This window comes from Neltuma alba, unplaced genomic scaffold (genome assembly GCF_004799145.2).
Source record: "Neltuma alba isolate B1F8T4 unplaced genomic scaffold, ASM479914v2 tig00012187_pilon, whole genome shotgun sequence".
In the NCBI taxonomy this organism is placed as follows: Eukaryota; Viridiplantae; Streptophyta; class Magnoliopsida; order Fabales; family Fabaceae; genus Neltuma; species Neltuma alba.
Window position 1 is genome coordinate 483,161 of NW_021636728.1, and position 12,766 is coordinate 495,926.

The 12,766-nt window shown below is 33.8% G+C and overlaps 1 protein-coding gene across 1 annotated transcript; it reads left to right on the top strand.

Annotated features, from left to right (window-relative positions):
• Positions 1-618, top strand: LOC114724391 (nicotinamidase 2-like). Its single transcript, XM_028910726.1, has one exon. It carries the CDS (start codon positions 11-13, stop codon positions 614-616), a length of 606 nt encoding a protein of 201 aa, XP_028766559.1. The 5' UTR covers positions 1-10; the 3' UTR covers positions 617-618.
• Positions 619-12,766: the final 12,148 nt, after the last annotated feature.

Genomic DNA, 12,766 nt, shown 5'->3' on the forward strand with positions numbered 1-12,766 from the left:
GCCTTCATCAATGGCGTCTTCTCTGAACGAATCATCTCCATACAATAAATTTGAGATAAGGAGGAGGAATCCAGACCCTAAATCATCTGCTCTTTTGGTCATTGACATGCAAAACTGTTTCTCTTCCGTCGCCAAGCCTATACTCTCCAATCTCTCCACCACAATTGATCTCTGCCGGAATGCTTCCATCCCTGTCATCTTCACGCGCCACTGCCACAAGTCCCCCGCCGACTACGGCATGCTCAGTGAGTGGTGGAACGACAACCTCGTCCTTGACGGCACACCGGAGGCGGAGCTTATACCAACACTTGATCGGAAGCCGGAGGATATGGTTGTGGAGAAGAACACTTACGGCGCATTTAGGAACACTCAGTTGGAGGAGAAGCTTGTGGAGATGGGAGTAAAAGAGGTGATTGTGACGGGGGTGTTTACGAACCAGTGCTGCGAGATGACGGCGCGCGAGGCTTTCGTGAGAGGGTTCAGGGTTTTCTTCTCTGCGGATGCCACGGCGACGTCAGATTCGGAGCTCCAAGAGGCCACTTTGAAGAATATGGCTTTTGGGTTTGCTTATTTGGTGGATTGTCACAGGCTTCGAGATGCTCTCTCTATAAATTAAACCTTCAAAGACATTTCTGTAACAGTGCCGTGGCTTTCCATCTCAATATGAGGCTACTCATTTTATCAGTTCACGCGTTGGTTTTTTCCCTTGCATTTTAGGTTTATGGTTTCATTTGGCTTTTTAAGTTTGTGCTTTTTAGTATGTCACATCCTCAGGGCAAGGCTTTGCAATATGAAGATTCACGAAGCTCCCTTTTGGCTTCATTTCTAGCTAGGTTTCAAAGTACTGAAGTCCATGTCTTTCTATCAGAATAAATTTCCTTCTTTCTCCAAAAGAATCTTTGGGTTGCTGATAACTCAGCTCATGGAAACAAATTGATCGTGGCACTTAGTTACTATAAATGTACGTTAGATGCATATGGGATCCAAATTGTTATCGAAAGCATCGAATCTTTTAGGAGTTGTCAATCAAAAATTGAAGAGGAGAACCATTTACCTTAACTAAACTTTAAGCCTAAGTGGAAGTATTATTTCTCATGCTGAGGCCTAAGAAACTGGGTCTGCTCTCTCTTGTTGGATGAAATGGTATATAAATTAGTTCAAAGTCTTAAAAACGGATTTAAGAGTTAGGACTATGCTCAAAATTTGTTATTTAAATTTGTATCTTTTTTATGCTTATGATTTTACCAAAACATACTGATAGAACCCAATCTTTATGTAATTTTCTCAAGTATTTTCTAATGTTTTGTAATACTTTTACCCTCATTATGCATGTATTTATATCCTTTTGATTATAATTGATTTATGCATTGCATTCTGCCATTTAAAGAGTAAAAATGGTCATTTTTCTCTCCTTAATTGTAATTGCCTTAATCTGTAATCAATTAATCTTTACAAAGCTCCTTGTTGTTATTTTGTGGCATTTGGAGAAAGATTTAAGACCCAAGATAGAGCATTGAAGGAGCCATAAAGTCATAAGAGCCAAAACATAAGATTTAGAGTGTTCTCTGTTCCCAGGTTGCGATATGGGCTTCTAAAGTCATGACTTGGATGCTCTTTAAGTGGAATTGCACATTTTGGAGCTAGGTCAAGACTGAATGCCCTCTATGTCCCCCAAATCATGACATGGCCTTATGAGGTCGCGACTAGGACTTCCCAAGTGACATGAGATTCTAAGATCGCGACCTAACTATGTTAATTGAAGTTGTGCATTTTGGAATAAGTTATTTAGCCTCTACACTTAGGAGAGCAGCTACTACAAAGAAGACACTCTCCATTTTGCAGATTTGCCAAGAGATAAGCCTCCACCATATTCTCTCAAGTCTCTATTGATTCCATACCCTAAACCTTCGTTTTTCCTCACTTCTTCATCATTTCTTGCTATTCTAAACCAATTAAACCACTCTTAACCCCTTCTTCTCCATTTTTCCAAGCCTCTTTTTAGCATCAATCATGGCTAATCATACCTGGAGTGATTGTGACTAGTTTGAAGACATGAGAAGCTAAATCTTTAGCCTCTTGGTGATGGAAGACGAAGCTTGAGTTCAAGGACTTAATAGGAGAGTTATTTAGTCTAAACCTGTGCTTAAAATTGTGTTGAACATTTCTAGATTTAGGAATTTCTTTACTTATGTAAGACTTGATTTACGATTTGTAAATCTTGTGTTTAGACTACTGCAATGTATTTGGATTGGATGCTGTTTAATATGGAATTATCTGTATGAATATATCAATTTGGAATCCTTGTGTTCAATTGATTGTTAGTGATCATTGATGATTAATCTGTTTACTTGGTATTTTGTGGTTATGGATTAACAATATGAGGGCATTGGCATCATCCATTCATTTACACTCTAAGTGGTTCTCAATAATATTTTAAGACATGTTAATCAACTTTGATTAAAGTGAGTTTTCATTAATTAAAAATATTGGACCCAAGTGATTGTTTGGGGTTTTTATCAAACTTAGAGATTTTCAAAACTCCCAATCAATTTAAGAGCAATGATAACTGAGTTTTCATCATCAAGAGTCTATCCCATCATAACTTTCCTTTAATCCAAAACATTCCTTCATTTGTTTAAAAGACCAAAAATATTTACTTCTCTGTATTTTACATTTATTGCACCATCTTTTGAACAATTAAAATCCCCCTTTTTCTTTACCCAAGTCAGCGCGTTTTTCAAAATCAGTCTAATCTAGATTTTTCCAATAAAGCGCTATTTGAGAAGAACGATTGGTTGTGTCATATACTACATTATCTGGTGAAATCACAATATTGATGACTCAAAAATTGACATTCCAATCCGATTAATGGTGCTATTGCTGGAGATCAAACCCGGGTCGCTCGTGTGATAAGCGGGAATACTCACCACTATACCTTAATTTTGGATAGACCCTTTTTAAGAACCGCTAATATTAATATTGACATGCAAAAAGGTTCTATCACTATTTCTATTGGGGATAACTTTCCTCACTTTGATATGTACTAACAAATGAAACAAGATGTTAATTTTGTTGATGGGTTGTTCATTGATGAGCTTCATAATATTAATGGAATGTATGTTTCATCCCCTACTTCTGATTCTACTTCACCCTCCCTTTTAAATGGTAGTGACATGGGTTGTTCCACTGTTCATCAGTTAGATTACACCCTTCCCACTCCATCTAGTTCTACTATTACTAATAATACACTTGAGAAGTTTTCTGTTAACCCTTTGAACCCAAGAAAGGCTTTGTTTCTGATGTTAATGCAGGTGTTAGTAGAGTTGAAAAGACTTCTAAGAAGAGGAAGTGCTTCAACCTTTTCAAGGAGCTACGTTCCCTTAATGTTGTGCATGGACCAATTGTAATTCTAGTTGCTATCTAGTCTACCATCTCTATATCCTCAATTGAGAAAGATGATCACAAAATAGTAGTTGCTGTTATGGATAGCAAGGAAGTGGATTTTAAGGAAAAGAAGATCAAGATGCCCTCCACCACTTTCCCTCTGCTCTCTATTGGGAACTACAAGATGATTGATCTGGTACCTGAAGACCCACTGCTATCAACCCCTAATGGGGCTATCAAGATTAAAGCCGGTGCTGAAGTATGGGGTTTTCTGTCCACCAATCACATACCAGAGGTTGGGAAATGGGCCAAATTGATTGGACCCTTTGAACTTCTGGCCACATGTCAGCATTTGAAGGTTGTCATGAAAGACACTGTAGGCTAGTTCTTCCAAGTCAAAAAGTAACGCCTTTGATTCTTTCAAGAGAGTTATCAGCCCCCATAACACCTCAGGTCGCTTCTTTCCTTTACATATCTCATTTACCTTGTATTGCTTTGTAATGATTAATTTGATTGTTTCATGGGTTTGTGAGATAAGTGTTGGGGGGAAGCTAACTAGTAAGAATAGTAGTTCAACTTTATATAGGTTGTAACTTTTCAATTGAATAATTTTCTCCTGTCTGTTCTTGTCTTATGCCCATCTTCCTTTGTCCTTAACTATCTACTGGGTCATGCAGTAAGGACACTGCCAAGTTTAAGTGTAGGGGAGGGTTTTTGTTGCTTGTTGTATTGCTCCAGTGTTTATTTCATAGGAAAAAAAATTTTGCTAATTTTTTCGAAGTCCAATCTCTCATCATCAATCTTTAGTCTTGATTTGGTTTTGGATAATGAATTGCTGTGAATTGGATCATTTTTTTCTTTGTTATTGCTTATTGAAAAGGTTTTACTTGTTAATTTTGGCTAAACTTTGAAAATTTTTGTTTTGGTAGCTTTCTGTCAAGCCAAGTCATGACCTTACCGCATTAGGTCATCACTTGAGATGTGGTCATAGATAGGGGAAGGCTCTTGGTGTCTTCAGGTCGCGACCTCACTGTCCCAGGTGGCGACCTCATTCTTCAAGCAAGCTTGGTGCTTTTTGTGACTTCAGGTCGCGAGTTCACTGTTTTCAGGTCGTGACCTAAAGCCATTGTCTATGCATCCATTCCCTTCTCTTTGCTTTATGCAATGTTGTATAGAAGGAACCTTTTAAGCTACCTTTGCATATTTTTCCAGGCAAAATCATTGCCTTTTAATCTAACCTCATTGTATCAAAACAGTTTTTCTCAAAATCATGCCTATCCTTGAGCTTTTAAGAATTCTGGATTTTGAAAATGAATTCTCTAAGACTTTATGGGTACTTTTGGGATCCAAGTATGTTTTTAAGTGATTATTTTGATCTTTTTAATCATTATCCTTTGATTCTCTTTTATGATAAGTGTCCTAATATCTTGTGACTAATGCATTTTTATTGAAACTTTGTGTATGAGCAATTGAGATATGAAACCCTTGTTGTTGGAAGGATATTCTTGAGTCTTAATTCCAAAATTGAGTGATTATTCATTGGTTTGCATTTTCTAGAACTTGTTTTAGCTCTTGATCAAAATTATGTGTGCATTTATGGTTTTGAATATGATAGAAGCATTCTTTTCCATAGCGTTTTACCCAAACACAATCTACAAACATCTATCAATTGTTCAACCCTTTTGATCATTCACTTCCTTCATTTCATTTTCATCTTGCATGCTTGAACTACAATTTTTATCTGAGTTAATTTTATCTTTACATTTGAGATTTCCTAACTTTTATGGGTTTTTATTGGGAATATTAGTTTGAAAAAAAATAGTGAAAAGAAGAAGAAAGAAAGAAGGTAAAAAGAAAAAGAATACAAAAGTGAAAAAAAAAGAGGTATATATTTATGTACTTAAGCTATAGCAACAAATGAAGTTGAATAAAGTACTCCCTTAGTGGTAGAAGGTTAGGATCTAAACTTCTTTGTCTAAGAATAGATGATAATTGACTCACATCACTTTAATTCTTGACACTCGATTTTACCATATTTCCATTTTATCTAACCTTTCCATCACTACAACCTTAAAAGTCCTCTTAATTCTTTACATGAATGCTGAATAGTGGTGAAGATTTTAGAGTTATTACAAGTTTATGGTAGGATATTTGCTACTTGAATTTAGAGTGAAAAGAACCCCAATGAGGAGAAATGAGTGAGTTAAACAATTATACCCTATGAGCAAATCTCTACTGTTCATGTATTTAGAATCAATGGCACCTTATATCTAATTACTTGGTATTATTTATGTTATCATTTTTGTTTTCCTAAAGGATGTTGATTGATTAGCTCTTGAAATCATTTCCAAGCATGCTGATTTCTTTGATTGTGCCTGTACTTTCTTTGGAATGATTCACATACTTATCTTAAATGTCAAATTAACTAATGGAACTATTAAATCTGTAAAAGAGGTACTATATATTTTGACTATTGAATACATACGGCTTGTGAATAATTTCATTGTAGTTTCTCCATATAGCATTAGATGATGAGTCTTTGTCCAACTAAGATGTTCGATGACTCGGATAGAGGCAAGGGGCCTCTAAATTCACTCCCTAATGCCTCTTGTCATATTTTAAGCTCCTAATGTTTTTTCCCCCCTATTAATCATTAGCTTCTAATTAAAATAAGGTCAAAAGCAACTCGTAGAACGAGCCACATTAGCAGCAGCTTTGGAAATTTTATTTTAAGAACTAAGGTTCAAAGTCATCCATAAAGTATTTCGCCACGTATAATAAACACTATAAACTGTCTTTCAGCGCAAAAGTATATATCAAGAAAATGATGTAGAAATACACATGAAGTTTTCAATAATCATGGCATTTTTGTACCATATTAAACACAACTTACCTATTTTTAAACCATTTTTTTGACCCACATATTTGCTAAGCAATCAACATTACTTGACTTAACAGTGTGGCATTTGTGCATCATTTTAAAAACTTCATATACTTTTGTACTTAAAAAAAGTTTATAGTATTAAATGTCCATGATGAAATACTTAATGAGTAAATTTATACCTGAACCCTTATCTTAATTTCTTTGATTTCATAATTCCCATGAAAAATGTCACATAAGAGTGAAAAATTAGGCATTTTTATTTTTAGCGTACATATGATATCATAAAAGAGTGGGGAGGGAACCTCTCCACCTCTTTCATCGTCCACTTCCCTCCATTTCTTTATTTTTACCGTTACGTCAGTTTTAAAATGTTGAGATTTAATATCCTGTCAAAATATTATTTTAATATCAATTAGCAAAAAAATGTATGTAAATGAATTTAAATTATTAAAGTTTTATCTTAATAGTCCATATATTTATACCTTTGTTATAATATTTCATATAATTTTTTACACCTTATAAAGTATTAAATCTCAACGTTTTAAAGTTAATCTAATGATAAGAATAAAGAAACGAAGGAAGGCAGAAGGTAAGAGAAATGGAGAGGTTTCGATGCATAAGTAATCTATTTTATTGTAACAAATTCAACAATTCTTACTTCATCTTGTTTTTTATATGATATAAAATTTGTTATATACATCTCAACAAGTAGAGCTGAAAGAAGCAGCCATTTGCCCATGTCAACAGCACCTTGGAAGAATTTTGGTTTAGTTTTGTTGATTTCATAATTTCCATTAGAAAAACCACGCACGAGTGAAAAATGAAGCAGTCAAACTTCACAAATATATATATATATATATATGTAATGTATTTTGGAGCCTATAAAATAGTATAAATTTTTAAATTTTTAACAAAAATACCAAATTTTCAATCAAGGTGTTACTTGCCAAGCGCATGATCATGAGTATTATCTTTCTGTTATGATTTATTTTTGAAAATATAAATCCTTATTTGAATACTTTTTAATTAAATTTTGAATCTTTTTTCTTAGTTGAAAATCCCTTAGTATTTACAATCAATAAAAAATTTAAAAATTATAAATTCAGGACCAAATATAATTTTATACAACTAGCTTTTATATTAAAGAGGAGAGAGAGCATATTCTAGTATCGCATTTAAATGAGATATTAGAGAGATTGTGATAAATCTATGGCAATCAACTGATGGATATATTGTTGGATATTTTAATATTAAAATAAAATACCCCCATCCTCTTTATATATAAAGAGGGCACTATCAGTTGAATATCTCGGTTATCTCTCTTTTCCCTTCCCTTCCTTTATTGTCCCCTTTCTCTTGAAGCTATGACAAAAACTCTTTGCCAATGCTCCAGCAAGAAGAAGAAAAGAGAAGAGAAAGTGGAAGAATGCGATCTGAAACTAAAGAAAGCTAAGGCGAAGAAATGCGATCTGAAACTAAAGAAAGCTAAGGCTGCCCTGAGGCGTAGAATGAGAAAAAAGAAGACAGCCAGAGAATCTGAGGTTTGCATTTATTTTTTCTTCCGTCCAAGGCACTATCATCTTTCTATTATGATGGTTGATTTCAGAAAATATAAATGCTTATTTTGAATTGGATTCATTTTATAGGATGGAGCAATCAGAAAATGGATTGATCGTGAAAACGCCATCACCGAGGAATATAAAAAGAAATTGAAGAAATTGGAAGAAAAACTAAGCACTTTGTTCGCACTAATGGATCATATTAGACCTTATTATCTTAGTTTACGTTAAGTTTTACATCCATCTTTTGTGATTGGCATTTACGTACGTAATGATCGTGACTATTTTGGACAAGTTTTCCACTTTGTTTCCTTTCTCTACTCTCTTTAATGTCAGATTTTTCCACCTTAATTATGAAGTTGTCTTGTGTTATGGCCATTGATTCACAATGGAAAGTCAGGCCTTCTTTTCTCCAATCCTTTGTCGGTCCATATATATAAGCAAAAACCTTCTGAAGTAAAATTTAACATATATCCGTTTAAATTATAATCATCAGTTAACCTAAATGCAAACCATATATATAATAAAATAATTTATATCTGGTCAAAATGAAATAATCCATAATTTAAATTTCAAATAGTCTTCGACAATAACCACAAATCTAAAGTATATATGTATAAATGTTGTTGGCAAAAAATGTATAAATATTAAAATAATTCAATATTTCAAGTCTCAAATCTAAAAATCTAAAATAAATTCATAGGAAACTGGAAATCGGTTTGGGTTTAGATAATCTCATAAATTTTCAAACATTTTGCAGTGAGTAGTCCATTCATATGGGCCATAAATTCTTATTTTACACAATTTGAAGTTTGAAAATACCTAATATTTTCAAATTTGAAACTTTAGGGGAAAAATCGGTCACTTCCTAATTCACTATAGATGTTTGCTATTTGAATTTATTCTTGACTCTAGATTTTAGATTATAACAAATCATCTGTCACGCGGGGTATGATTTTATATTTTGAAATTTTATATATTTCAAATTATAATTATGAAATTACCTAAATACAAACTATATATACAATATTAAAATAATCTATATCATGGTAAAAAAAAACCTATTTTATAAAAAAATTGACAGCATATCCCACTCACTTTCTTACTCCCGAAAATTCCAAAATCTCAAGCGTAATTGTAGGAATTGTCAACAACATCTATAATTATCGCTCAACTTGGCTTCAAGCTTGATTCCCTTGAGACTTATTCCTCTCTTAAAACCCTAGGCTTCAACTTCTCGTCTTGCTAAAACACAACATCAAGAGAGATTACGGAACCATATATGAGTTTAGAGAGTAAAGCTAGACAGAGTAATGGATTAAAAACCTAAACTTACTTATTTTCCTCTTGATTTTCCTCCTTTCTCTTCTTCTCACTCGTTCTTCATCTCATCTCTTTGTTAATTGGCCGACTTGTGGGGCGAAATGCAGTGGTTAAATTGATTTTATCCCACTTCCAGCTCTATATGATATAAATCTCAAGCAAAAAATTATTACAATAACTTCCACGCTCCAAAGGTTATGATAATTTCTTCTTTTTTATTCATGACTTGTCTAAATAGAATAGGAAATTTCACCCCAAAAATTAACTTCCAACTCCGCATACCACTCAATATGAGATTTAGTTTTTTTTTTTTTATTACCAAGTCTTGATCACACTGAAACACGTTCAAAATTCAAGTTTAATTGTGTTAATATCTTAATAACCATATAAATAATTCTAATATAATCTCTAGCACCAACTAATGAAAATCTTTGATTTTGTACCACTTCCAAGCTCAATGTGATCTGGAGATTAATTGGTGGATATTATAAAGAGAGAGTAATATATAAAACAAAGGGATAAGGTGATAAAACACTCCAAAAATATTTACATCGGAGGGTTTAGCACTCGGAAGTTTTCTTGACTCAAGTATGTCTTGGAAGTATAATTTCATAGCATTTTTACCCAAATCCTTTTTCAACCATTAGCTTTGACTTTTAAATACATGTGGCAATCCCACATGGCACTAAAAATGCCAAACTCATCACCACATGGAACTTAATATTACACCTGACAAAATATTAAAAAAAAAAGATACCTCATCACCTAAAACGTGTCTGCCACAAAAGCATCCATGTTCATGTCCGACAAGCGAACTTTGGCAATCGATCCGCGAAAAAACACCTTCAGTTCTTTTGCTTTTTCACTAATCTTCTTCTCTTTCTCATTCTCAACATCCATTATTACCATCTCAAGCATATTGAGTATTTCTTCTTTCGTTACGAAGTCCTCTTCAATTGGTCTCACCATGGCACTTCCAGACCATTATTCCCACATTTCTCTTGTGGCATCTCTGCGTCTGAATGACATGCCCACAAAAAACGAATCCCACTGGTTTTCAGAGCCGAGCCGAAGCAAGCTCTTCCATCTGGGAACGAGACATGGAAAATGAACTACCTATAGAGATGTACACTAACGACAAATTTAGCCGATTAATTGAAACCCAAATTAATCCCCCGAATGAATCGAAACCCCATTTAATCGCTATAAAACTAGATGAACCAAAGCTCAAACAATATTCACCAAAAAAAATAAGAAGAAGAAGAAGAAGAGGGGGCTCAAACAATCAGTAAAATTGGAACACATCTTCCCTAATAGAAATCAAACCAAAATGCAACCCAAGTATTGGCTTCTTCACTCAACGAAACTATATCCAATTTGTTGATTTGTCTCATCAGTACACTCTGCTCTGATTCGAGTTGCATAATCAGCAGCCGCACCTATAACTGTCTCCGACCGGTGGCGTCTTTAAAGCTTCAACGATCGCATATGGTGCCGAAAGGTCACGCACCGATCTATGTAGGCAACAGGATGGAGAGATTCGTGGTCAGCTCAGAGCTTTTGAACCACTGGGTCTTCGTGAAGCTTTTGAACAAATCAGCGAAGGAGTAGGGCTACGAGCAACAAGGCGTGCTTTCGTCATTCGTTCTAGGGTTCCTCATTGTTGTCTCAACCCCGAACCATTATCAAGACCTGAGGTAGAGAGCGCATGAGCTTTGCCCAACAAACATCTTCTATGGTTGTGGGTTAGGAGGGATCGAAAAGAAGGAATTTTTTTGTTTCGAAGAAAGAGTGAATGAGGGAGAGAGAAAGGGAGAGACGATGAGTTGTAATGATGAGGTGTACAAGTCAAAATGCATATGGCTGTCATGTGAGCAATTGTAGTCAAAATTAATAGTCAACATAAATGGTGGTTAATCAGAACGAAATTGCTATGAAATTATACTTCCATGGCATATTTGAGTTAAAAAAACAAAAAATTTCGGGTCTGTGAATATTTTCAGGTCATTTTAACACCTTATCCTTAAAAGAAACCAAACCCTTTGTCAATGACTTAATGTCATTTTGAAATCTCAATCAACTTAAAATGATAAAAATCCATTAACTTCATCAATTTTTTGTTTTGTCTTACGATTTATTTAATAACCGGCTGATCCTACGAGGTTTGTTCTCACTTCTCATGTAGGTAAAGAAAACCAGTATTTAGTATAAAATATAAAATTTATAATGAGACACGTTATTTCCAAGACATGAAAAGTATATGATTTATTAAATTCTGTGTAATGCAACAAAAGTTATGCATAGTTATATTTAAACAACGTAAATATTAAAAAGTTCGGAGTTAGATGATCTTTGGAAGTTGTAAGTTTTTGAAAGAACAAAGTTACTCAATCTCAAATTTCATTAGCCCTACTATCACATTTCAAGAAGTAATTGTGAAGGGCAGGGAAATAACTACAAATTCATCTAGAATTACAGATATTCTGAAACTTTATAATTTAGTAAAAAGCTCATAAACTCCATTCATAAGCTCTTAAAATTTGATCATAAATTTCACTATGTAATTGAATATATTGTGGATATTTTAGTTTGTCATAATTAGATTGTTAAAACCTTAATCTTTGTGCTTTTAATTTATGAATAGCATGACTTATTATAAATTTTAATTTATATTCTATGTTGACATCAATCAATGAGGTTAATATTGTCAGTTCTCGTTGTTTATAGAATATCTATGATCTATCCATCATTATGTTAATACTTTCTTCAACACATTATTTTGTTTTTGATAATCAAGCTATTTTCTGATCGAATGTTGAATTGCATCTATGTATCAATGAACTAGTCATTCCATCCAAGATCACTTTTTTCTAAAATATCATTCCTTCAAAACTACCTCGATTAATTGCTCGATAAAAGTAGTCTGGACCAAAAATAATAACAATAATACAGTGAGAAGCCTCAGCAACAAGGAAGCAAAGATGTAAGAGTTCTGCCTAAACAATGTATTCTAAGGCGATGGACCAAGGAAGCAAAGAATGGGGTTGAACATGATGTCAAAGGAAATGAGATAGAAACATATCCTAAACTTGACATAACATGGAAGTTCAGACATCTGGTGAGTAGAATGGTAAGATTGGTGACAAGAGCTACCAATACTGATGAGGCATTTACTTGTGTTGAAAGATATATCATTAAGTTAGAAAATAAGATTCCAAATGGAAATGAAAATGATACTTCTCAACCAATCTTATAGCCATAAAATATGCTAAAGGGATTCAAAGAAAGAGATGAAAAATCACGGAAGAGACATTGGGAAGGGTGGGAAGAAAAGAATCGACAAACAAAGAAGAAATGTTGTACTTTTAATTTATGTATAAAAAAACTATTACTTGTCAATGTAGGCACAAGGCAAAGAAATTCCATTACTTGAAGCCATGGATCTTATGAACTATACACAAAGGTAACGAATAGAAAAATAGATGGTCTTATACAAGTCCTTTCGGATACAGATCCAATCTTTATACATTTCATCCTCTTTACACAGGTGACTTATGGCATACCTAGCTATATACATAATTTCTTTTTTATACAGGATAGTAAAATAAAACAGCGG

Coding starts and splice junctions, on each gene's coding strand:
- LOC114724391 (XM_028910726.1), top strand. CDS start 11: ATGGCGTCTTCTCTGAACGAATCATCTCCATACAATAAATTTGAGATA.